General features: G+C 47.7%; 1 protein-coding gene and 1 long non-coding RNA gene across 2 annotated transcripts in view; both read left to right on the top strand.

The window, feature by feature from the left end:
• Positions 1 to 1,481, top strand: part of LOC308467780 — a 39,642-nt gene extending 38,161 nt beyond the window's left edge. Inside the window, exon 3 of the long non-coding RNA XR_013981285.1 lies at positions 592 to 1,481. This is a non-coding gene — a long non-coding RNA (uncharacterized lncRNA). The remainder of the gene's footprint in view (positions 1 to 591) is intronic.
• An 806-nt stretch (positions 1,482 to 2,287) lies between these two features.
• HK3 (hexokinase 3) lies at positions 2,288 to 26,990 on the top strand. Its single transcript, XM_080987947.1, has 17 exons — positions 2,288 to 3,253; positions 5,104 to 5,252; positions 6,583 to 6,702; positions 8,465 to 8,563; positions 8,667 to 8,766; positions 9,176 to 9,359; positions 10,824 to 10,979; positions 11,928 to 12,161; positions 12,934 to 13,238; positions 13,765 to 13,913; positions 14,094 to 14,213; positions 14,895 to 14,990; positions 19,223 to 19,322; positions 19,733 to 19,916; positions 24,954 to 25,109; positions 25,947 to 26,177; positions 26,636 to 26,990. Exons 1-17 carry the CDS (start codon positions 2,623 to 2,625, stop codon positions 26,760 to 26,762), a joined length of 3,141 nt encoding a protein of 1,046 aa, XP_080844073.1. The 5' UTR covers positions 2,288 to 2,622; the 3' UTR covers positions 26,763 to 26,990.
• Positions 26,991 to 27,175: the final 185 nt, after the last annotated feature.

Here is a 27,175-nt window from a genome sequence, read left to right as displayed (position 1 = left end):
TTCCCTTATTCCAAATAGGATTCCTGACAAGAAAAGGGAAAAGTTGACAGCTATGAGTTTAGGGTGTGTGCAGAGAGAGGAGAGGAGGTGAAAATCTTGTTGCACAATCAGACCTCATTCAGTAAGCACATTCCCCACTTGATGCTAAGTCGCATTTCACCTGAGGGATGGGAAACTCTGCTTATAGGCCTCCAGTGGTGAAAAGCCCACTGCCTCCTGAAGCAGACAGTTTCACGCTCAGTAAGGTCTGCACTTAGGATGTTGGTACTGTAGTGGTAGAGCAGGCTGCACTAAGGGGAAACAGGGATTGTTAAAAGTGGTCTGTGACACAACTATTTAATCTGCTTTAATACTGCAAGCCAAAATTTTGGAATGCACTGGAACAAAATGGTGACAGTCTGGAAGCAGGCTTAGTCTCAGTCTTGATCCTCAACCTGTGATATCCAAAGTGAACCTCAGTGAAGGGCTGACATAGTTTGGAACGGAAGAATCTGTCAATTTTGGTTCTCTCTGTTTCTTGTTTTTCAAATCATAAACTCCAATCTCCACATTACAGCATCAGTTTGTGAAGGTTTTTTTGTTGTTTTAAAGGAAAAACCCTCATGAAAATTCTTCAGCATTCTACCTCTCTTTTAAATCAGAACCAGTGAAGGCGGTGAAGGTCCTGTGTGAGTGTCTGGAGGTGGTTGGAGGATGGATGGCGGCTAACAGATTGAGGTTGAATCCTGACAAGACAGAAGTACTGTTTTGGGGGGACAGGAGGCGGGCAGGTGTGGAGGATTCCCTGGTCCTGAATGGGGTAACTGTGCCCCTGAAGGACCAGTTGCGCAGCCTGGGAGTCATTTTGGACTCACAGCTGTCCATGGAGGCACAGGTCAAATCTGTGTCCAGGGCAGCTGTTTACCAGCTCCATCTGGTACGTAGGCTGAGACCCTATCTGCCTGTGGACTGTCTCGCCAGAGTGGTGCATGCTCTGGTTATCTCCCGCTTGGACTACTGCAATGCACTCTACCTTTGAAGGTGACTCGGAAACTACAACTAATCCAGAATGCGGCAGCTAGACTGGTGACTGGGGGCGGCCGCCGAGACCATATAACACCGGTCTTGAAAGACCTACATTGGCTCCCAGTACGTTTCCGAGCACAATTCAAAGTGTTGGTGCTGACCTTTAAAGCCCTAAACGGCCTCGGTCCAGTATACCTGAAGGAACGTCTCCACCCCCATCGTTCTGCCCTGACGCTGAGGTCCAGCGCCGAGGGCCTTCTGGCGGTTCCCTCATTGCGAGAAGCAAAGCTACAGGGAACCAGGCAGAGGGCCTTCTCAGTAGTGGCGCCCGCCCTGTGGAACGCCCTTCCAGCAGATGTCAAAGCGATAAACAACTACCTGACATTCAGAAGACATCTTAAGGCAGCCCTGTTCAGGGAAGTTTTTAACGTGTGATATTTTACTGTATTTTTGGTTTCTATGGAAGCCGCCCAGAGTGGCTGAGGAGGCCCAGCCAGATAGGCGGGGTATAAATAATAAATTATTATTATTATTATTATTATTATTATAGTGTGAATTCTCCTAACAAATACATTTCTATATGCATTTTTGACTGGTGTACACATTTTAACTAGCATTTCCCCCTAATGGAATCTATTTTTGTGTGTTATTTTTGTATATAAATTCCTTTTTATGTACCCTTTCCCCTAACATATGAATTTTTGTGAATGTTTTTGACTGGAGAACTGCATCACAAAATTCAGATGAGTGTGAAGCTTGAAGGATAGCTATGTTTCAGTCCTCATATTGCTTTGGAAAGCGCAACTTTGATAAATCTGGCTTTAAATGCAAAATGAAAATTGCTCCTCTGTCCCTAGTCATGGGCCACTCTGCCCCACCAACCAATTGGGACAAAAGTCTGCACTCGCATTGGAATTTCCATTGGCAAGGCTATTTTTTCAATGGTGAGGAAAACAAATGAAAGAACGAAAGAAAGAAAGAAAGAAAGAAAGAAAGAAAGAAAGAAAGGTCTTCTTACAAGATAAGACCTGAATTAGAAAGTGTGTGAACTCCACAGCTATCTTTTATTTGGAGGTGGGCACTACTGGGGTCTAGTCACAGCAAGGTTAAAATCCCCTCAGGGGACTCTTCTCCCCAGCCCTCAGCTCCAGAGGCTATTTAAAAAAATGGCTTTTCAGTATGAACCATGAAACGGCCTATGCAGACAATTATATGGTCTCCTCTGCCCTTTTTATAACTCTGTGGCCCCACATTCTACTCCCCCCCCCCCCGCTTCCATTCCACTCTCTCGCTTGAGGAATCTTCCAACTGCCTCCTGCTCCAAGCCCTCCTCTCCTTTCTCTCTCTCCTTTCCTCCTCTGCCACCCTCCCTCCCTCCCACTCTGCTTTCTTTCTACTTCACCTCTCCCTCCTGCACCCTGCCTCCTGTGTCTGTTCATGCCTCGCTCGCGCAGCTTCAAAACTGGCCTGCTCACATTCGGCCTCACTCTGCGCCCCACCCTGAGCCGGACTCAACTCCCAGCCCCACATGCTGGCCTGCCTCGCCCCCGCTCTCCCCTCGCGCTTTCCGCCCTTTGCTGACTTGACAGACGAGGGCTTTTTGTGACCGATGACACCATGTCTGACCGGGGCCGAGCCAGTCGGAGAGACAGTGACGATGATCTGTGTTCTAAAGTTTCGTTTCTGCTAAATTCCATGTCAGGTCCCAATCCAGCTTCCGAGGACCGTCATAGGTTTTCCTTAGTGGTAAATTCCTCGCTGGATTCCACCTCGGCCTCCAACACATTTTTCGCTCTTAATTCAGGACCTAGTTCCTTCGACTCCAGACGTAATTCAGGCTTTCCCCCTCTTCCCAAGCAGCGGGACTCTGATGCCAGCGAGTCCTCTTTTTTAGCTGTCACCTTTTCACAATCACGCACATCTACACCTACAGCTTCACCTTCACCACAAAGCTCCAGGGAGATGAATTTTGTTCCCAGGTTAAAGAGAAGTTTGTTTGTGGGCACATCCAGTACTGAGGGCAAGGAAGATCACAAACTGCTTCCCCACCGTGCTCCCTCTAAAAACGCTCCTGTTTCTGACCAGATCCAGAAACACGTACAGGCCTTTCATCTACCCGAGGAGCAGCTTCAACATGTGAGGGATTCTGTGTATTCAGCCATGCAGAGTGGCCTCAAGGAGAAGGTTAAAGATGGCCTCCCTTTACCCATGCTGCCTTCTTATGTTTGTACCTTGACTGATGGCACTGGTAAGTGTGCTTTCTTTTTGGCAGTTTGCCTGAACTGTTGTCTAGACCAGTGTTTCCCAAATTCGGGTCTCCAGTTGTTTTAGGAATACAATTCCCACCATCCAGCTAGCTAGGGATGATGGGAGTTGGAGTCCAAAAACAGCTGGAGACCTAGTCTAGACCCATAGTCTTCAACCTTTTCAGACCTAGGACTTACTTTTAACCCAAGCATGCATTTGAGGAGCCCATTTCTTAATTTCCGCCCAATATATCACCCACTGGTGATAGTGCTGCTGTTGTGGTCCACCTTGGATTAGGGGTTCTGAGTGGGTCCTGAGTTGACCCACCAGTTGAAAACCAATGGCTGACTCCAGACTCCTTTACAGCTTGCACTGGCTTGCCAATTTTTTTAAACAGCCCATGTAGCTGTACTTTGAATACCATTCCTTTCCACACTTTTGTTCCTGCTCCACATTATTTTCCACAACACCCTGGCTTCCCGATTGCCACATTTGGCTTCAAAACTTCCAAGTACTGGCTTGTGAATCTCTGAGCACACACAGGGATGCACATTTTTGGGAGGGGGGGGGACAAAGAGAAAGATGAAATGCTATTAAATCATGCACAGAGCCTTGCGAAGGAGCAATTTACTGGTCCACAGTTTGCCTGTCTAGCTTGGTGGTAACAATGCTGGTGTTGGCTGAGAGGTGGCCTGCGGAATGAGACAGCAGGCAGTCATCTGAGTTGAGGATGAAGGGCTTGGGTTCTGCTTAGGGTTGTGAGGTTTGGTAGGCTAACACATACAACTGCGGTCTTGTTGAGCACAGATTGCCAAGCAGCACCTGCCACCTTTGTACATTTCTTGGACCATTGAGTCAGACCCATTGGTCCATCTGGCTCAGTATTGTCTACATTTTCTGGCAGCAGCTGTCCAGGGCTTCAGACAAGGAACCTACTCTCCCAACCCTACCTGCAAATACCGGGAATTGAACCTGAAACCCCCTGCATGCAACACAGGTGCTTTTCCACTAAGCTATGACCCTTCTTGTTCAGGGGCAGAACTGTGTTGTAGTAGAAGCTCAGTAGAATCCTTAAAAACACATAGATACCCTCTAAAGTACAGTGCTGCTACCAGCTCTTTGGGAGGAAAGGTGAGATATAAATAGTAATAATAATCGTAACAATAATGTGTTATGCAGTGACAGCTCCTGCCTTTGCACCAACAGCAGAAACAGCTAGGTTGAAATCACTTCCACAGACTAGCCAAGAATTATAGAATCATAATTCAGCAGAATTATAGAATCATAGAACTGCAGAGTTGGAAGGGACCCTGAGATTCATCTAGTCCAACCCCCTGCAATGCAGGAATGTGCAGCTGTCCCATACAGGGATCGAACCTGCAACCTTGGTGTTATTAGCTCCAGTAACACCACACTCTAACCAACTGAGCTGGTTTTAGTTTCTAAACCTATGCATGGAGCCTGGTGACTCTGAATTACTATCACCGTTCAGCACCTAGTCACATATGATGATCATGAACCTAAGTGATGATTGGCCTACTGCATTTTGTATTTGTTATTGTGTGCCACTGAAACCCTGGACAGTTGCTTCCTCTCCCTCATGGAAAATAATCTATCAGTGTTTATTGACTATATAATCATTCACATTCTAATTTAAGATTGTCCATTGATTAGCAGCAAAGCTGGGCTAAACAAACAAACAAACAGTCCTGGTGACAGACCCCCCCCACCTCAGTTCCAGCTCTCCCCCCCCCCCATAGCAATTTAAAAAGAATTTATATGGCAACCATATGAATGAGACATGGGTAGTCTTGATCACTAGATATCCTAATGTTCACATCTATTTTTCAGAGACGGGGGATTTTTTGGGTTTAGAAATGAAGAAGGATCAAGTGAAGATCATGCTCTTGCAACTATCAGATCGCAAGGATGAGCCTGCGGTGATGAAGAAAAAGGACTTTCCCATTACTGAGAATATTGTCAACGGCAGTGGGGAGCAGGTATCATTCCTCTGTCTCGAGTTCTTCAGCTTACTTAATTCATTTTGCTTGTTATTATGGGTTGGGTTGGGTTGGGTTGCTGATGTCTTCTGCAGTATGTCTTTGATGGAATAGCAATGCATTAGTGCTGGATTGAAACTGGACAGTCTGCACACCATACCCCTTTGCTAGTTGCTCTGCAGTGCTTCTGCACTGTTACTGCATTATTGCCACCTGGGAAGGCACTTTCTTGAGCTATAACATAACAAAAGCAAGACAAACCAAAACTGAAACATTTGTGGTATGACAAATTACAGGATGACAACGGAAAGCTATGGGACATGCGCTGATTGGAAATGAAGCAGTATATCCAACCAGTTACCATCATGAGCACAAATAATCATGAATGCACCTTCTGCTCTCTTCACAAGCTTCTTCGTTTTCTTGAATTTAAAATTATTGTATTGATTTTCAGATGTTTTCTTTCTCATGCTCCCACTTAGCTGCTCTTTCATCTCACCCTGTCCCTCCTTGATCATTTTACTCTTCTGGCACTCTTCTCTGCCCAATGCCCTGAGAGCACCTTTCCTCCCTGTAGCCTATCAGCTGTTTGGCTCCTTAAAATTGACTTACTCATCCTGGGGCCCTTCAGCTGCCATCTTACACACACACAGGAATCAGCCCCACTGAATACAGTGAGGGGCTAACATGTATTCTGATTCCTCTCCTCTATTTTTACTCCTGCTCTTTCTTATTCTTCCTGCTCTACACCCTTTACCTTATTAATTTCCCCTACAATTTCCCTAACCTTGGCAGTTAACAGTATCTCCTGCATTTAAATGCGGAAAGTAGCTACAAACTGCCCCCCCCATCATATTATGACTGTGATACTGGGTAATGGGCAGATTAACCCTTCTCCCCGCAAATAATTTTTTCTGAATTAAATTCCCTACCCAAAACAGGTATTTGTCCCCAGAGGAAAAAGACAGATTTTGCCACGTACATCAGAACCTGCCTTATACTGAGTCAGATTCTGGGTGTATCTAGCAGAACCTGTCTTGATGCTGGTTTCAGTTATACTGCTTAAGCATCGTCAGAGCCATTCCCTTTTAAAAATATTTGTTTCTATCTTGTGTGCATTTGTTTTTAAATTAATAATAATAATAATAATAATAATAATAATATAGTGGTAAGAGGTTGATAAAAAACCCTACTGGGTGATTTGGTGAGATCACACTACTGATGAAATTTCAGGTTCTACACTGCTAGCAAATATTTGCTGTCGTCATTTGTTGGCATCGTGCCCTCAGGCGAGTGGAATGTACTCATAATACCGTGCTTTCTTTTCCAGCTTTTTGAATTCCTTGCAAAATGTGTGGCCACGTTTTTGGATGGACTTAGCCTCAACATCAAAAATTTGCCGCTGTGCTTCTGCTTTCCCTTTCCTTGTGAACATATTGCGCTGAACCAGGTGAATACTTTGTTGGCCCAGCAGCAGGCAGTACGGGAGACTGGAGATAGGAAGGAAATCCAAACGGAACTTTAAAGCTATGATCTTGTACCCACTTTCCTGACCCACTTCACTCGGCTGGCTGGCATTGAGAACAAGCTTTGTTTGCCAAGGAATGGTCAGGAGTGCACTTTAAGACTCCCCATTTCCCCTTTGCAGTCATGTCTTTATGTGCCCCCCAGCTGACATAACATGATGTCAAAGGTGCAGCATATGGGCGTGGTTTGGGCAGGGCCGGATTTAGGTTTGATGTGGCCCTAAGCTACTGAAGGTAATGGGGCCTTTATATGTGATATTTTAGGGAGCAGGCTAGCAGGCGGGGTCCATTACTTACATGATAGGAGCCAAAATACTGTTGCTGTATGTAGCTTTTATTTTATTTGTTTTTTATCTCATATTTTGGAAATGTATATCTTTTTTCCCCCTTTAATTTTTTGGGGGGCCCTAAGCTATAGCTTATTTAATTTATACTTAATTCTGGCACTGGGTTTGGGGAAAACTGACTCATGGGCCAGATTGAGTTCCTCACTGCTGTTGTACGGTATCTGGGCAATATGCACCTCTGAAGGGTGCACATTCTTAAAGCCTAGGGGCTGCCACTGAAAAGGTCCTTCTGCTTACCACTTATTCTCAAACCACATTCCATAACAGCAGCATAACTAGAGTCTCCCCTGCAAATATTAATGCTCATGCAGATTGACATTGGAAGAAGCACTCCATCAGATATCTGGGACCCAAGTAATTTAGGGTTTTCTGTGTTAACAGAAGCACATTGAATTGAGCCTGGAAGCAAACTGGCTATCACTGCAGATCTTTCAAAACTGATAAAATGTGCATCTGGCCAGTGATACCTGTCAGTAGCAAGGCCGCCACATTCTCCAGCGGTTTCAGCTTCTGGGCCACCTTCAGGGGAAGCCACATGCACAGTACATCGCAGTAGTCCACCTGGGTGGGTGGAAATTACCGGAACACACGTAACTGTGGCCACATTTTCCTTGTCTAGGAAGGACTAGCTGTCAAACAAGCCAGAGCTGAAAATAGGTGCTTCTTGCCATTGAAGCCACCTGGTCCTCCTTTGGTGGTGCTGAGTCCAGGAGCACCTCCAGGCAAAGTACCAGCTCCTTTAGGGAGAGTGCATCCCCATCCAGAACAGGCTGTGTTCCCACATCCAGATCTCAATAACCTGGAAGACACAGCACCTTGGTCTTGTCTGGATTCATTTTCAATTTATTGGCCCACATCCAGTTCGCTGCCAACTCCAAACTGGCCCAGCACCTGCCCTGCCTCTGCAAATTCAAATGGAACAGAGAGATAGAGCTGGGTGTCATCAGCATACTGATTTTGCGCTATTTGTTTTATTCATTTATTTCAGAACTTGCACACTGCCTCAGAGGGAAAATCCTCCCAAGGCAACCCACATAAAAAGAATAAAACATAACACAGCTCTTTAGAAAATACACAAACCCATTATCCAAATACAAAACTGGTGGCAGCTGATTAAACCAATATAGAGCTTGTTACTGAATGAATATATAGAGTAAATGAATTGTCAAAGTCATTCTCAGATTTGGATTCTTCTACTTTTTAAAGATCACAGGGCATGTTTTCATGAATAACCCCGTTGGTCCTCTTACTTGAATACTTTGCTTGTAGGAAGCAGGGCTGGGTTTCTCAGTGGTTTGTTGAGGTTTCTCAGTGGCCTTCCTGCTTGGTTTCCCCTTAGTGTAAGCTGATCAGATGGAGCAAGGATTGCCGGTGGCCAGGTGTGGAGGGGCATGATGTGGCACAACTGCTCCAAACAGCTCTTAACCAGACTTGCAAGGTGAGGACAGCGGCTGCGTCAGCTGTGACTGAAGCATGCATTGGGGGGGGGGTGTGCTTCTGGTGAGAAAACGAGAGAGTCGCTTTAATCTTTTTCTCTCCAGAACTACCAGATTGAGGTCGTTGCTGTAATAAACGACTCTGTGGGAACCTTGTTGAGCTGCCATTCTGAGAAAGAGCCATGTGAGGTTGGGCTGGTGATAGGTAAGCAAAACCTTGCATGGTGCTGGCGACTTGCTAGCAAGCTGTTGAGCTGGAAGGCTTGCGTATGCCTTATAGTAGATGTGGGGGGCAGGGGTGCCAAGAAACTGGCTATTCTTCCTAGATTGGAAGAATCTCAGCATAGTATGTAGCCACATCACAGGGCTAGAAACCAATTCCCTGGTGATTAAGAATTAGGGAGCTGGATTCTAAGCACACATTCTAGGAAGATGTTGCATTTCATCAAAATGGCAGGCCCTAACTATTGTGAGAGTTAGGATACTGGCATATAGACGGCCAGTTGCAGGACAGTTGCACTTTCTCATTGCCGTGCGGCCGGAGGCTTTATTAAAATGCTGTTTCTCCTGTTTTGAGCTTCTCTCCCTGTGTCCTGCCTTCCTGCGTATGGTAGATGCTGGCACTAACTGCGGTTATGTGGAGGAGTTGCAGCATATAGCAGGCTTGGAGCATGGTGCTGGGTGCATGTGTATCAACACCGAATGGAGCTCTTTTGGGAAGCTGGGCGAGTTGAATGACATAACGACAGAGTTTGACCTGCAAATGGATAAGCAGTCCATGGACCGAGGCAAAAACAAGTGAGTCACAGGAAAGGAAGTAACAATCTGTTTAAAAAATGAGTCATTGGTTACTGGTGCCCGGGATTCACTGGAATAATCAAGGTTAGTCGTGCTCCGTGTCCAAAAACACATTTTCTGCATAATCAAACTCCAAATTTGTGTTTGCAATTGTTCAGTACCCATCTTTGTTCAGTCACCTGATGGATGACCTTCACGAAGAGCAGGACAAGGGGAGGGTCACCTCGCTCCTGCATCTCAATCTGACTGTGGCTTTTGATACCATTGACCACCGACTCCATGGAATGGGAATTGGGAGCCCTGTGCTACCTTGGTTCCAGTTCTGTTTACAGTACTGGGTCTAGAGAGGAGCACTGGGAGAGTGCTTTTCAGCCCCCTGGTGGTTACACCATGGGGTGCTTCAGGACACAGTTATATCCCCAATGCTATTTAACATTGTCATACATTTATGGGGTGCCTAGACTCCCCTTCTAATTCCTGGGTGTCAGGCGCTGAATTTAGCATGTTACAATATAAGCCAGGCTGGCTTCCTGATGAAGTAATCGTCTGGAGCAGGCATGTCCAAAGTCCATTTCAGGGGCCTAATCTGGCCTGCTGTGGCAGTTTATACCTTAAAAAAGGTCAACAACTTTGGTTGGCCCTTTGGTCGGCACCCATGGCCCTTCACTTCATCAAATCTGGCCCTCTTTGAAAAAGTTTGGACACCACTGGAGAGATGGGCCATTGAAAGAGCAAAAGGTGAAGGGTGACCCATTAAGAAATCAATCAGCAAAGCTAAGACTGTGCCAGCTGGGAAATGGGTGAAGCCCCCTCCCTCTCAACTCAGAATTAGTTAGAAATACAAAGTCAAGGAAGGCAAGCAGTTGTTGGAGGATTGCAGTTTGTGTGGTGTAGGCCGGAGGAAAAATGGTTGTGTTTGCAAGCTGGAGAAGGTGGGGAGTCAGAGCAATGTGGGTTGACAGATTGAATCTAAGGTGGCAGCCGTGGAAGAAATGGAACCCGCTTGGAGAGTAATGCTCGAAGCCCTTCCATCCCAGGTTCAGGTTGCATATATGTGTAAGCAAGCCATATATCATAAAGAAAACACCATCTCTGCTGTGCCTTGTTGTCTGAAAGGAAACACAGACCCTGATCAGCAAACTTGGTACCTTTGGAATCGTGCTCTGCTCAGAGATTAGGGTGACATGAAGCCACTGGGAATGGTCATTCTTGTATAAGTCCTGAATGAATGCTGACATTGTGTAACCTTATGTGAACTTTGTGCAGTCAGCATGAATACCCTATAGAACAGGTGGTCTACAAACAAGCAACCTATGATATTGTCTGTCTTAGCAGCAAATGTTGTAAGAAATGGCCAAGACTTCTCTTATAGACAGGGTGACTTGACCAGTTATCTGCCAACCACCCTTTCACTTCAATTCCTTCTCTTTCTGCACTGATTTTCTTCTTTCTTCTCACTGGCAGGTTTGAGAAGTTGGTCAGTAGCATATATCTGTGTGATACTATCCGTGTTACTTTGGCTACTTTGGCTGAGAAAGGTGATATCTTCAGCGGTGTCCTAACTCCCACCCTGCTTACCAGGGGAAAAATGGAGCTCCAAGATGTTGTGGACATCATAGAGTAAGTGAGTTCCTCAAATGCGTCTTGGGAGACCTGGTCAACCTGATATCCTCAGTAGCAGCAGAGTGAGTCTTGGCATGCCTTGTTAGCCTAGCCCTAGAAAAACAGCCAAGAGGAATGGACCCACATAAATAATTACATCTGTAGCCCATAAAAAACAACAACACTGAAGCAGGTGAATGAATGAATGATTGAATCAACTTGCACATTTAAATACACCGTAGGATGACCCAGAGATACACTGCCAGAGATATTTGTTCAAGTAAGATGTCTTAAAAGAAGAAGGTTTTAAAGAAAAGTGTCTGTAGTGGGCCATTCATTAAGTATATCTCTCATCAGGTAGGAAGAGGGAATAGCAAAGGTGTCACAAGGCTAAGAATCAGAACTGGTAAATGTGACATGTCATTGTTTGTTCCCCCAGTACAATCATTTAATACTCTGCGTTATTCAGCACCAACAGATGCATTTCCATTCTGCCTGCCCCCTTCTGCATACAAAACAAGGGCTATACTACTGAGCTATGGCCCTTGTGGTATTATTTTATTTGTAAACAATTTTTATAATGCTTTTTGGCTGTAAGAAGGGCCTGTACAGCAGTGCAGATAAAAGAAGAAAATAAAACAAAGCATAATCAAGTAACAGACGTTAAAAACAAAACCTTAAATATCAACGAGATGTTAACAGCGTCCACTTTCTGAAATATTTATCTTGTTACAGTTCTTGTGTCCGTCTCTAAAAAGTCAGCATGGGTAGAAACAAAACTAAACACACACACACACACACACACACACACACACACGTGCTAGTTCATTATAGATGGAGAGTTCAGTGATTTCAATTTGGAATCAATATTATTCTTTGCTGAGATCAATTAACAGTTAACCAGAGTCTCCCTCATGCCTCTTGCTGCTGCCACCCTGCTTTAACTCATGTATGCTTTAACTGCAGTGAAAAAGTTGGCCTGGCCAATACCAAGAACTTCCTTGTCCGCCTGGGAATGGTGGCAAGCAACCAAGACTGTTTCAACGTGCAGCAAATATGCCAAGCGGTCTATGTCCGTTCTGCCAAGCTCTGTGCTGCTGGACTGGCTGGCGTTCTTACTCATATCCGGATCAGTCAAGGGCTGCCACACCTGAAAATCATTGTGGCTGTGGACGGGGACATGTACAAGAGCCGACCACAGTAAGGAGTACCAGGCATATAAATATTTGTTCGTGTCGTGAGTAGCCAGTGCGATGACCTCCAGATATTGTTGGACTATAATGGCCATCAGCATGGTCGATGATCAAGGATTCTGGGAACTGTAGCCCAGCTACATCTGTAGAGCATCATATTGGCTGCCCCTCATCTAAATCAAAACCAAGAAACCCACCAATCCCACTTTCCTATGGACCACTGGACTAACCATCATATTTTCCCTGACTTCCTTTCATGAGCAGGTTATTGGAGCAAGCTTTCTCCTGGACTGAAATCACTGGCCAAGAAAGCATTTCTTCCAGTGTCTTCTTCCAGATATACAAATATTTTCCTTCAACCCAGAGAACCATTAAGTCAGCTTAGCTATTCATTGTTGCCAGAAACTCAGTAGGCAGCATATTATATCCTCTCTCTTGCCATAACAGCTCCTTCCAGGACAGTAACCCATCTATACTACTCAGATAAATGGATCCATCCATCCATCCATCCATCTGAATCTCTCAAATTGGTTACTGGGGTTTCCCAGGCTAGGGGGTCTGTTACATGTCCAAAGTTAGGAGGCTGTTAACTTCAGGGAGTTCAGCCATTTTAGAAAATGTGGATAATGTAAACAGACCCAAAGACTCATTCATCCAGCAAATTTTCACATTCCTTTTGGAGCAAAGGCATAGTAAGCTAGGGGACAGGTGCAGAAAGGCCAGAAAGGTTACTTCCAGTCACCCTGCTTCAAGGCCTCTGACATTTCCTCTCCCTCCAGGTATGGTCAGATATTGCAAGAAACATTGAAATCACTGGCTCCTGATTGCACTGTCACCTTTGCCACATCAGAACATGGCTGTGTTTTTGGGGCTGCCAGGGTAGCAGCTGCGACATTGAGGCTCAAACACCAACAGGAAGGAGTAGCCCAGGTCCTGGCGCCTTTCCGACTTTCTTTGTCCGACATGGACACACTGCGGACCATGATGAGACAGGAAATGGAGAGGGGTCTGTCAAAGGAGACACACAGTACAGCCACCGTCCGCATGTTGCCCACTTACGTCCGCCATTTGCCTGACGGCAGCGGTGAGAGCCAGAGAACAACCTCTTGGGAATGGCCTTTATCTTGGGAGGGAAGAGCTTTGAAGAGCTCAAGGGGGCTTTTAAAAAAAGTCTCAGAGAAGTTGTGTTTGGTCCAGAGAAAACCTTCCGAGTTTTGGGGGGCCCCAAATCTTTTAATTGATATGGGGCTGTTGTTATTGTTACTTACGTTCATCTCACTGAGAAGGGTGCAGCATAACCACTGCTAGTAACAACAGGCGTCTCCAACCTTTTCAGATCCTGCACCCGCCTATAGCACAAATATGCATTTTCTTTTATTAGCAAATATTGGTATGGTGCCAGTGGGTCTCGACCCCTCAGTTGACAACCAATATTCTAGAGGGCTGGTGAGATGCTTTCCCAAGGCTTTATAGTTTAAGTTGCCAGCACTGGTGGGAATGATGTTGGCCTCAGGCAAAGAAGCCAAAGAAGGAGACCCTTGCAGTGACTGTGTTGGGTTGTAGTTGAGAGTCTATGTCACTCAAGCTCTTGTCCCTTATACATTTTGTAGAGAGAGGGGAGTTCCTTGCATTGGATCTGGGCGGAACCAATTTCCGAGTGCTTATGGTGCAGGTGAAAAGCAAGGAAGAGGGTGGTGTACACATGGTCTCTGAGTCTTACACAATTCCACCCGAAGTGGCCCAGAGTAATGCAATAGAGGTAGGTGCAAGAAAGGGGAAGATATGGCTGGGTTGAACTGGCCTCTATTACAGACTGGCTGGGTCTTAAATCTGTGACACTGGCAACTGTGGGGATGGGCGATACTGTTAGTGATGGCGTTTCCTCTCCAAAGTTGTCTTTACCTCATAAGGCCTCATGCTTTCTCCCATTTTCCTGCAGCTCTTTGATCACATTGTTCAATGCATTAATGATTTCCATAGCAAGCATAGCATTGTGGGACGAACACTACCACTGGGCTTCACTTTTTCGTTTCCCTGCAGTCAGACGAACCTGGACAAGGTATGAAGCACCTATGGAAGTGATCTGCTGCTCATGTGGTGATGCTGGGAATTAGGACTTTGCTGCCTCCCTTACCTGGATTAGCCAGTGGAGCCCCCTGCTGGGAATGTATTTTTGTGGTAGATGGGAAGGGAGAGAAATGGGGTTGAACTACCTTGTGTTCCCCAAGATAGAAAGAGAAAAATTTCCAAACGCTATGAGAACAACATAGCTTTCAAACCATTTACAAATAACCTGAAATGAAAGCTCAGCTTGTAGGATTTCTAAATTGTGAAATTCAGTTGTCCATTGCAAAAAACTCCTGTTGAACCCCCTGCCCCCACTAGTTAGGCATCTCTCTCTAATAGATCCAGTCTCTGTCCTAGTGTGTATGCTACAATTCTGTGGAAGCGCAGAAAAGCTGCACAATTTGGCACTGGCAAGTTTCTAGCCCATATTGTTGCAAGGATAAACTTGAGATTGGGTGAGCAATGCCTAAAGAAAACTCAGAAACTAGAGGACCTGCAGAACTTTTGCAGAGGCAGGTCCCTGCATTATCGGCATGTCTCCTACTGCCATCTCTCTGTTGCAGCTTAGCTACAGTAGAATCATCCATGAACATGTGAAGGGCAAGCAGCTCAGAGAAAGCAGTCCAGTTGCACCTACATGTTTATCACAATTCCTTGTTTCTCTGTTTCACAGGGCATCTTGCTGAGATGGACCAAGGGGTTCAGTGCCACAGGCTGTGTGGGAGAAGATGTCGTGCAGTTGCTAAGAGAGGCTGTAAAGCGTCAAACGGTATGTGTGGGATATGGGGCACGAGCTCTGGATAGATTTGCCAGGGATTATAGTTTGGGCTGGACTATTCAGACTTGTATGGGACACGGGTGGCGCTGTGGGTAAAACCTCAGCGCCTAGGACTTGCCGATCGCATGGTCGGCGGTTCGAATCCCCGCGGCGGGGTGAGCTCCCATCGTTCGGTTCCAGCTCCTGCCCACCTAGCAGTTCGAAAGCACCCCTAAGTGCAAGTAGATAAATAGGTATCGCTTTATAGCGGGAAGGTAAACGGCGTTTCCGTGTGCTGCGCTGGTGCAGGCTCGCCAGAGCAGCTTCGTCACGCTGGCCACGTGACCCGGAAGTGTCTTTGGACAGCGCTGGCCCCCGGCCTCTTAAGTGAGATGGGCGCACAACCCTAGAGTCGGACACGACTGGCCCGTACGGGCAGGGGTACCTTTACCTTTACCTTTATTCAGACTTAATCTGATTTATCAAAATGAAAGGCTTTTAAATTATCACAAAACCTGCTGGTTTAAAATCAGAGTTAAGACTATCTCACGTTGGCTCAAGCTCCACAAAGCCAGAAAACTGGAAGCTGAGGCTAATGCTAACAGATGTGCCCCATAATCAGCAAAGTTGTTGTTCAAGGACACAAGTTGCACTTGTGTACAACTCACCCCTAAGTACCCACACTTCTCCTTGGTCTTTCAAGCCCAAATCCTGATGGGGAGGAGGGTTTTTAAAATTCTATTTTATAATCATTTATCAAAAATTATATACCAGTTCAAAGTAGTAAAATCTCTAAGCAATTTACAAGAAAATTGTCGCTACAATAAGGGCATATCCACACTTACCGTTCCTCTGCTCTTTCCAGGCATGGCCCACACTTTAATGCTCTGTGTTCAAGCATCCTCCCCCCCCCCTCTTTTTTTTTGCTCCAGTGCCTTCCCCATGAAAACCCATCTTTTAGAGTTCAATAAGAGCACACAACAATCTACAGGAAACCCAAACTGACATTTGCTCTGATTGAGTGCTATAGAGCAGGTTTTCGTTGGGAAATCTCCAGGGCAGACAACAACAATGCTCAGACACAGAGCTTTTATGCCTGGACCAGTGCCTGGAAAGGGTTAAGCGCCGTCTTCCAACACACCACTTTGCTTCAGATTGCACCCTCCCAACACCAGTTTGTAATAGAAAAGATGTGTGGGCTAAGATTTGTAAGCTCAATTGTCTAATGATGTTCTATATAAGTCCCTGTTGGAGGCTCTTTTATTTTTTTGTGTGAAAGAGGCACTGCCCTACAAATTCACTGAAATAACATGAAATGAATGAAAACAATTCATTCCTACTCAGAATCAGTGCATTCACCTCCTCCACACTGCCAAAATGCAGCTTTTATTGTTGCCTCTTTAAAATCTATGAAACAGGTGGATTATTTTCAAAACTACTTCAGAGAGACTTTGGTTCAGCAGTTGCAGTCCTTCCAACTCAAGTGTCCAATGCTGTCTTTTGTTTAATGCAACTTATAATATGAATAAGATGTGTGCAGCAATATGCTTGATCATGTGCCCCCTTGATCTCTGTTCCTCTTGGTTTATTAAATCTACTATCAGGGACTAAAGACGGCTTACAGATAAAATAAGAACAGCTTAAAACATAGAAAATAACTGCCTCCCATCATTAAAAAAAGACCAAACAAAACCCCAATTAATTAAAAGCAGTCAGTTCCTTAAAGCCTGTTGGAATAGGATCTTCACTTGCTAGTAGGACAGTAAGGAGAGAGCTAGTCTAACTTCTCAAGTGAGGGAGCTCCAAAATCTGGGAGCAGTCACCAAGAAGGCCTTCTCCTGCATCCCCACCACGCATGCCTGTGAGGGTGGTGGGACCAAGAAAACGGCCTCCCCCAAAGCTCTCATAACCTGGGCAGGTTCATCTGAGGGAATATAGTCTTTCAGATAGCTTGGGCCTAAGTCGTATGCCATAATACCTACTTCATTGCACAATGGGGGGGGGGGTCCTTGCTACCTTGAACTGGCAGTAGTACTGTCACTCCTAAAACCGCCAGCTCTAGATCTGTTCCATTGATCTGAAGAGATGGGGCCACAGGGAAAAATAACCTGTGACCTAATCACAATGACATTTAGGCAATTTACTGGCTAATTCACACTCACAAAAACATCCCCAGCTCTCTAACATCTGTCTCCTGGCCCCTAGACCTTGGCAAAAACTAGCCATTCTAGACCCATGGGAACATCTGGACATCTGAAAAGCTCATAGACAACAGCACAAAATGGCTGCCAGAGCCGGACCTGTCCAGTCACAAAACAAGGGACACCCTCTAATCAGTTCCAGCTTAATTAACTCTCGATGCATCCATTTCCCCTCTGCCAACACTCTGACCACTTCCACCTGCATATAGACAAGTATACCCTTTCTGTTCCAGAGATAGCGGCTGTGATGATATATCCCTGTGAAATGCATTATTTGTTTTCACCCAGTCCAATAGTCTAGCCGCCACCCCACATCTCGGTTTTGGACAGGAGCCTTGTTAAACACATGGCCACTGTTGCTATCTCGACACATACCGGTAATCTATCTCCCTGGGTCACTGTGAGGTTAAATAATGGAAGCGAACCACTGCTGTCTTCTTTGTAATCCTCCTGGGCGGGTTCACTGTGGGGCAGGGTGTGTGGGAGCGGGTTCGGTATAGGGTGGGTTTCAGTGTGAGGTGGTGTGTATGTGACCGGGAGGGGGGTTTGAGGGGGGTTCAGTGCAGGGGGCGAGGTGCGTCTTGGGTTTTTGTGTTGGGTGGAGTGTGTGGCAAGCTTAGGGCAGAATGTGTACAAGGGGCTTTGGGTGTGGTTCATTTGGGCATTTGGCGGCTTGCAGCATGGGGTGGGGGCAGAGGTTTTCAGCGCAAGGGTATATGTGTGGTTATGGGGTGTAGTCTCTTCTAGTAGTTTGGTTAAACACAAGGTATGCATCTCATTGGTATGCATTGCTAATCCACTCCCCCCATGACCTACTTTATAGGGTCATTGTGGTATTAAATACTGGAAGAGAATAACCACTCTCAGTAGTTTTTGTGAAAATTAGGAAGAATATATATTATATGCTTTCTTAACTGGGGGAAAGGGGGCCAAAGTGTCAGTTTCCAATCCTTTAAACTTGCTGTATGCTGGCAATTTTTATCAGATTGATGTGGAAGTTGGCACTTTTGTATACCTCATCAGGCAAATCAGGTAGGCCAGCTTTGAAGTTATTAGTCAAACAGATACCATTTTTATGAAGCTATAGAATTTTGAAGCTTATAATGATAGAGCCTCTTTTTTTTATTCACCTTAGCTCTAGGTACCAGCCATGCATATACTATACATATACTGTAGGTACTAACCATGCATATCCATGCAAGGCAGGCCTGGCACCTGTTTTTCTCAGGGAAATCCAGCTTCAAAAGGGTGTGATTTTGGAGAGGAGGAATGGGTGCTTAATCGCATTCTTGCCTCTTCATTCTCTGCTCCAAATGCCTCCCTCACCAAATCTGGGTTTGCCTTATGTGGAACCCTGGGAAGGAATGACTTTGCAGGCAACGATTTGAAGCAGAGAGGCAGCAGGCAAATGGTCAAGCATGCCTCCAGACATTTGCTTTCCTCAGTCCCAAGGAAAAGCAGCCATTGCATGTCTATTTCCCTTGCATACGTGTGATGCCTACCTCTAGTCTAACAACAGCTTTCCCAGGTGAGCGAGTGAGAGCGTGCATCAGGTAGAAAAGGGCCTCGCCTCTGTTCCTTGTCAGACCTGGGAAATGGGGTATGTGTCTGGCAGAGTTCACTCAGTTTGGATATGGCGTAAGGAGCCCCTCACGACTCTGAGACGAACCAACTTGTATGTCAAGCAGGCCCAAGAATTTTGTGTTGCGTGTTCAAAGCATTACAGTGCTCCATATTCTCAGTCCCCACCCCCACCCCTAGGTCTACTCTGTGATGATGGGTCACTTGCTATGTAGCCCATTGAGAAAAGTGGAAGGCGTAACAGCAACCATTTGGTAAGCCAGCCCGATGGCAGTGACAGAGCTTGAGAGCTCCCTTCGGGTTGATGCCCCCAGGGGCCTTCAGAAGGGGGTGGGGAGAGGGGGCCTATTTCCCAAGCGACAGGGCCTATGGGTCTCTGCTGGTTACTGTGGTGATAGGGAATCGTGTTGCCTGGTAACACATCTTGCTGCTCTCTGTCTCTCCCTCCCTTTCTCTTCCCAGGACATTGATATAGATGTGGTTGCCATAGTGAATGACACTGTAGGAACCATGATGGCATGTGCCTATGTGGACCCCAACTGTGAGATTGGACTCATCGTCGGTAAGATGGTTGCGGCAGCATTATTTTAATTATTATTTTCTAGAAATGTATACTGCTTTGCCCTTTGATAAAATTCCTAGGGTGGTTGGGAATAGGTGAGCGGGATCTGTCTTTTAGGGGCATTGGGATTATACATGTGGTGCTTTCCAAGGGAATATATTTCCAACGGCGGATGCCCTCCTGCACTCTTCTTCTTGAAGCTATTACCTTCTTTGGGGGATCTACAACCAGAATCTGGGCTGCTCCCTGACAGGTAAGCCTTTCTCTGTAATTTTGACATTTGGAATGGACCGCCAAGTGGGCTGAAGATTCTTCCTCCAGGCTTGATCCCAAGACTTTCCTTGATCAGAGCAGGGGGAAATATGACAGTCCATTTTCATCAGTGATTCATTTCTATCCCTTTCTCTCAGGTACGGGTACCAATGCCTGCTACATGGAGGAGATGAGGAATGTGGGCACTGTGGAGGGAGACGAGGGCAGAATGTGTATTAATATGGAATGGGGGGCGTTTGGAGACAATGGCTGCCTCGAGCACTACATAACACAGTTTGATGATAAAGTGGATGCAGAATCCATCAATGCTGGCCAGCAAAGGTGAGTACCTGGGAGTGATCTGGGGTGGTGGCTGCCTCCAGGGTCTCTGAAATATACTCAGAGTCGCAAAGTGATTTCATGCTCTTTATTCAGCTCATAGTGGTGAGGAGGAATGAATGAATGTCCCCTCACAGTATCTGCTTTATATACATTATTTACACAATGGGCTGCACATGATTGGCTAATTCTGGAATTCTACTGTAAGCCAATCAGGTTGTGGATTCACTTCTATCTGGAGCAGGATTGGGTGGTTCCTGCCAACCAATCATACTGCTGCATTGTTCTAGGACCAATCAGACTGCTGCATTCTGAATCCTATTGTTCTAGGACCAATCAGACTGCTGCCTTTTGGATCCTATTGTTCTAGGACCAATCAGACTGCTACAGTTTGGATCCTATTCAACTCAGTACATAACACCCCTCCCCTCTAAGTTCCAGTCCTGCCCGGGAGGTCGCATTCATAGTCCTCAAGGTATGCCGGCGGCCTACGTGTGCGTTGTGGCCTGGGGTGTTCCCTGGTCCGGGCTCCGGGTTCTGGCTCGTGTTCCAAGGATGCTGGCTGTGATGCGGCTGTTTGGTCTGGTGCAACCGGCTCGCTCAGTCGTGGTTCTGGTTCCGGTGTCCTTTCGGCCTCACGGGTCCTCTCTGTATTTACTGATTCTGCCTCTCCTGCTGGCCCCTCCTGCTCTATGGGCCTCACTGCCCCGCTGTTCCCTTGGGACTCCTCTGACCTGTCCTCCTCCTGGTTTTCTCCCGGGAATCGTCGCCGTATCTGGTCGCAGTGGCGGCGCCAGCATTGCCCCCCATCCGTTAGCACCTCGTACGACACGGGGCCAGTGACCCTGGTGATTGTGGCGGGTACCCATGCTGGGCCTGCCCCAAAATTCTTTGCGTACACTGGGTCCTGGGCCTCGAAGGTCCGGGGGTTCCTGCCTTCCCCCACCACTACCTCATCCTGAGCTCTATCGGGGTGAAGGCGGTCCAATCTGATTGCAAGGCGCCGACCCATTAGTAGTTCAGCGGGGCTCCGGCCAGTCGTTGAGCTGGGGGTGCTGTGCTGTGCTAGAAGGAATGTGGCAAGGCGGTACTCCCAGTCCCCTTGCGTCATGCGGCGAAGGGTGTCCTTGGTGGTCCGCACCATGCGTTCTGCTTGGCCATTGGTGGCAGGGTGGAACGGCGCCGAACGGATGTGGCGGATGGCGTTCTGCGCTGTGAAGGTTTGGAATTCTCCTGACGTAAATGCAGTCCCGTTGTCTGAGACGAGAGTGTCAGGGAGCCCGTGGGTTGCAAACAGCCTGCGTAGTACCCGGATGGCTGCGGACGTGGAAGTGGACGGTACCAGTGCGACTTCCAGCCATTTGGTGTAGGAGTCCACCACTATGAAGAATGTTTTCCCCTGAAAGGGGCCAGCGAAATCCACATGCAGGCGTGACCATGGTGCTCGGGCGGACTCCCAGGACTGGACTGGGGCCCTTGGGGGGTCTGGGCGGGATTCTTGGCAGGCCTGGCAGTGTTTGACCCAGGCCTCTATCTCTCCATCGATCCCCGGCCACCACACATAACTCCTGGCAAGGGCCTTCATTCTTACTACCCCTGGATGTGTCTCGTGTAGGGCTGTGAGGACCCTTTTGCAGAGGGGCTGGGGAACAACGACTCTGCTTCCCCATAACAGGCACCCCTTGTGGGCCGACAGTTCATGTTTGCGGGTTGTGTAGCCGGCGAATTCTGGCCCGGGGCTGCTGCTGGGCCATCCCCTCCACACCCAGTCCAGGACCCGGGAGATGACCCTATCTTTCTTGGAATGGTGTGCAACTTCTTGTGCCTGAATGGGGCGGTCGGGAAGCAGCTCCAGGCTCATAACCTCTTGTGCAGGTGCTGGGTCAGGGCCTGTTTCCGGTAGTGGTAGCCTGCTGAGGGCGTCCGCATGGCCCATCGCCTTCCCAGGTCGGTGAATCAGTGCATACTGGTAGCTGGCAAGGAAAATTGACCACCTGAGGACGCGAGGAGACAGCACTTGGGGGGTCTGCTTTTCGGGGGCAAACAAGCCAAGCAACGGCTTGTGGTCAGTCACCACGGTGAAGGGCCGCCCGTACAAGAAATCATGGAATTTTTTTACTCCCTTTACGATTGCCAGACCCTCCTTGTCGATTTGCGAGTAGTTCCGCTCGGTTGTGTTGAGTGTCTGGGAAAAGTACGCCACCGGTACCTCTCTTCCATCCGGGAGTTGGTGCCCCAGGACAGCTCCAATGCCATAGGGTGAGGCGTCGCATGCTAGCACCACCGGCAGCCTCTCGTCGAAGTGTGCCAAGACCGAGTTTGAGACAAGCAAGTCCTTGACTGCCTGGAATGCGGCCTCCTGGCGCTGGCCCCACACCCAAGGGGCCCGCTTGTCCAGGAGTCTGTGTAGGGGCTCCGCTACCGCCGCCTTGTGGGGAAGGAAGGAATGGTAAAAGTTCAATAGTCCCAAGAAGGCCTGAAGTTCAGTCTTGCTCTTGGGCGCTGGGGCATCACAAATGGCCCGTACCTTGTCCCCAGTCGGGTGGACCCCTTCTGCGTCCACCATAAATCCCAGAAAGTCCACCTGAGGCACTCCTAGTAGACATTTTTCCCGCTTCACCTTGAGACCCGCCGTCTGGAAACGGTGCAGAACGGTGCGGAGGCGGTCCTCAAACTCCTCTGGTGTGGGGCCGGCAATCAACACATCATCGAAGAAGGGGGTGACGCCAGGAATCCCTTTAAGGAGAGAGTCCATTATATTCTGGAATATGCCTGGTGCCACGCTGACACCGAATTGCAGCCGCTTTACCCTGAACGCTCCTCTGTGCGTCACAATCGTCTGTGCCTCTGCTGTGGCCTCATCTACTGGCAGCTGTTGATATGCTTGGGCCAAGTCCAGCTTGCCAAAAATTTTCGACCCAGCCAGGGTGGCAAGGACATGGCTGACCACTGGCACTGGGTATGCGTGGGCCGTGAGGGCCTTGTTTATGGTACATTTGTAGTCTGCGCAGATGCGGACCGAACCATTAGGCTTGACGGGTGTGACGATTGGGGTTTCCCAGGGAGCATTAGGCACCGGCTCCAGCACTCCTTGCTCTACGAGTCGGTCCAATTCCTCGTCTATACGGGGTTTCAAGGCGAACGGGACCCGGCGGGCCTTGAGCCTGACCGGTCGTACTGCGGGGTCAAGCTGTAGCGCAATGGGGGGGCCCGTACACTGTCCCAATTTCCCATCGAAAACCCCTGGAAATTCCTTGCATATGGCGTCCACGTCCACTTGTAAGCTAGTGTGGTTCACCCCGGTGACAGCTAGCCCCAGTGGTCCAAACCATGCCAATCCCAGTAAGCTAATGTAGGGGCCCTTGACCACAAGCAAGTCCAGTTGCCGCGTCCGCCCTCGGTATTGCACCCTGAAGGTCCCCACCCCCATTGTGGGGACCTTACGTTTCTGGAAGTCCCGGAGGGTGAATGGGGCCGGCCTGAGTTTGGGACCCCCAGTGGGACACAGTTTCCTTAAGGTCCTTGCCGAGATTATGGATAGAGTTGAACCCGTGTCAAGCTCCATGCGGCATGGGGCCCCCTCTATCTGTACCTCTACATAAATTTTCTCTACGTTGGGGTGGGGCAACTGGTATACCTGGAAGTCCGTGAGCTCCGTCGAGTTGCCTTGGTGCGTTGGGCCCCGGGACCTGGGGCTCTTGGATTGGTCATCTGATGCCTGGTGTCGGGTGGGCCGAGCCCGACACACCCGGGCGATGTGTCCCGATTTTCTGCACTGCCTGCACTCTGCGTTGCGGAAACGGCAGGTCCTCCTCTCGTGACTCTCCCCGCAGCTTGCGCAGTTCCCTCCTTCTCGTCGAGGCAGCTGTGGTCTGTGCGCTGCTTGAGTGCGCTGCTGTACTCGGTGCACCTCCTCCCTGTCGGATCCTGAGTCGTCGGTGAGGTCTTCATGGTGGACCCTCGGTTGGGATGGCAGGCTCGGCCGTGCCTCTTGGGTCGACCTCTCGGCAGCTTCTGTTGCCAGGGCCTCCTCCAGAGCGACCTGGAACGTTAGGTCCTTCTTAGCGTAGAGGCGTCGTTGCAGCTTCTCATCCTTCAGGCCACCGACGAGGCGGTCACGAAGCATGTTCTCCAGCTCTGAGAAGTTGCAGAACCGGGCGGCTTGGCGGAGAGAGGTCACAAACCCAGTTATGGTTTCCCCAGGGGCTTGCCGCTTTGCGTAGAAGGCATTTCGACGAGCCACCACTGAGGGCTGCGGCGAAAAGTGCCCCTTCAGCTGTTCCATTATTGTTTTGTATGGAACAGTAGCGACGTCTTCAGGCGCAAGGAGAGCCCGGGCGATTTCAAACGTCTCCTCTCCGCAGACGCTGAAGAATATCGCCCTCTTCTTGGCGTCTTCTTCGTCGGTGACCCCTTTGGCTTCTAGGAGGAAGGTGAAACGGGAGGCGTACGCTTCCCAGTCTCCAGATGCTGGGTTGAATGGCGAGAAGCTGCTGTTGGCTGCCATTCTGAGTTCCTTGTGCCCCGGAGCTGAAGCCTGGATACACGGTGCGAGGCAGCGGTGCGGCAGTTGGCGGTGCTGCGGTGCTGTGTGTGGCAGTCAGCTCAGCGGGATCCCACCTTCGTCGCCAGTGAAATATACTCAGAGTCGCAAAGTGATTTCATGCTCTTTATTCAGCTCATAGTGGTGAGGAGGAATGAATGAATGTCCCCTCACAGTATCTGCTTTATATACATTATTTACACAATGGGCTGCACATGATTGGCTAATTCTGGAATTCTACTGTAAGCCAATCAGGTTGTGGATTCACTTCTATCTGGAGCAGGATTGGGTGGTTCCTGCCAACCAATCATACTGCTGCATTGTTCTAGGACCAATCAGACTGCTGCATTCTGAATCCTATTGTTCTAGGACCAATCAGACAGCTGCCTTTTGGATCCTATTGTTCTAGGACCAATCAGACTGCTACAGTTTGGATCCTATTCAACTCAGTACATAACAGTCTCCTTGTGTGACACTCATTTCCATCTCCCCTAAAGGTATGAAAAGCTCATCAGTGGCATGTACTTGGGCGAGATTGTGCGCTATATTCTGCTGGAGCTAACAATGCGCAAGGTCATCTTCAGGGGTCGCCCATCAGAAGTACTCAAGACCAAAAACATCTTCCCCACCAAATTCCTAACAAATGTTGAGGAGTAAGTGTGTATCCGTAACATTCTCATTTCATGTAGAATTTAGGTTTGGTGCAGAAATCAAATTCCTGAGGCTACTTTTGGTCTTTACCTGTAAAAGACTCTATTGTTCAAGGTGTCTCTAAGTCCTACTTGGTTATCTGTCCACCCCTCATTCTTTGATTAAGTTCCTTAACTTCACCTTACCTAGTCTTAGATCACCTTCTGACAAGCAAGTACCCCTTGTCCCAGATTATATTGCAAGCATGCAAACTTAAACGATTTTATGGAAAGCAAGCCAATTTTTATATATTGTATTTATTTTAATAATACATTCTGAGCACCAAGTTTTAGTCTTTATGATGCAGAATACTCAGTAATTTGGCACTGCCTGGATTCCCATCCCCCCTTTTTAGAATGAGAAAACCTTCATGATCTGGCACATGAACCCTTTGGGGAACAATGGGTTCTTTCCGGATGAATGTGGTTGCTTCCAGACCACCTGTTTATACAGCATCCATGATGATTTGTTTGCACAAAGTTTGTGGGGAGGTTAGATGACATTGGCTCTTAAGCATCCGTTTTTATTTGTGGGGAAGTTATACAACATTGCACCAGACAATCTCCCACTTTCCATATTGCAAAAACAAAACAAAAAACAAAAGTGATTTGGGATTGAAGGTGGTTTGTTGTGCAAATCAACTTAAATTGTGCAGCCTGAATTTACCCATTTGTGATTGAATCCCATCTGCAAATACTGAAAGACTAGAAATGCTTAGCTTCTAAGAGGGCAACAGCTCCTGTTGAATATAATAGGTGCCTCAAGCAGTTCCACTGCTGATTATAATGTTCTGTAAGCAGCACTCCTGGTCACCATTATGTGTGTAACATTCTGGAAGAATATGGGTTGAGTGTATCTACAGAGGATGCCTTGGTGGTAAAGGATGTGTGCCGTGCCGTGTCATCACGTGCCGCTAAGATGTGTGCAGTGGGAATATCTGCAGTTGTGGAGAAGATCCGAGAGAACCGTCGTGCGTCAAAGCTGGATATAACAGTTGGCGTGGATGGGACACTCTACAAGATGCATCCTTAGTGAGTCAGTTTTGCTTCATTAAACTGTGGGGCAAGCAAGGCCTCAACCCAACAGAGTGCAAAGAGGGGAATGGAAACTTCAGTTGCCCAATGGATGGCAAGATCAGGTTGGGCAGACATGACAACAATTGTGTTTTGATGCATGGGGAGAAACTCAGCCATTACTAATCCATGCTAGGCTGGAGGACCTTAGTACTTCTTGGGAGACACAGTGCATGGTAAAGGGTGGTTCTTCCTAAGCTGCGGTATGGCTGTATGGGCAGTACCTGGTTTTCTTTGGAGTATGGGGTTCTGCAGCACCTGCCTAGAAAATTTGAATGCTGCCCCTGTTTGGGGTGAGGGAAAGAGGAGAAAGCTGGAATAACGTGTGTCCAAGTACCATGTAACCAGGGGAGGGTGTGATGCTGGCTGAACATTGCTTTCTCTTGCTCACGGACATTCTTCCTTTCTGTTCTCAGCTTTGCAACAAAGCTTCATAAGACAACGGCTCTGATAGCTCCAAACTGCAACGTCAAGTTCTTGCTGTCAGAGGATGGTTCAGGGAAGGGGGCTGCATTGATTGCTGCTGTGGCCGCCCATAAATAACCAAACCATCCACTTGACTTGAATAAAGATGTCCCAGTAACCAGGACACCAAGCCATTCTCTACAATGTCCAGACCTTGACCCACAGCAATGTGTTCCACCCTCCTCTGTGGCCAAACTGCAGGAAAGGCAAGTTGTGTTAGCAGTGGTGCTCCATCTTTATAGCTCTCTTTACCATCTCTGATTCATGTTCGAGCGAGGAAAACAATAAAACAAATTCCTGCTGCCACTTGGTTTTCCAAGTTATATATATATATATTTCCCAACAAGCCAAGCCCAAAGATAACACCGACTGAGAGTGCTAAAATGGAGGTGCTTTCTTAATAACCCTGGACATTTCTACACCTACTAAGCTGTCAGGGAAGCTCTGCAGAGACTTTGGACTCTCTCTGCTTTACTCCAGATCTGGCAATG

The sequence above is a fragment of the Podarcis pityusensis genome, assembly GCF_964106645.2.
Source record: "Podarcis pityusensis genome assembly, chromosome: 2".
In the NCBI taxonomy this organism is placed as follows: domain Eukaryota; kingdom Metazoa; phylum Chordata; class Lepidosauria; order Squamata; family Lacertidae; genus Podarcis; species Podarcis pityusensis.
The sequence above is the reverse complement of the archived record's forward strand: the minus strand, read 5'-3'. Positions and strand labels throughout refer to the sequence as shown.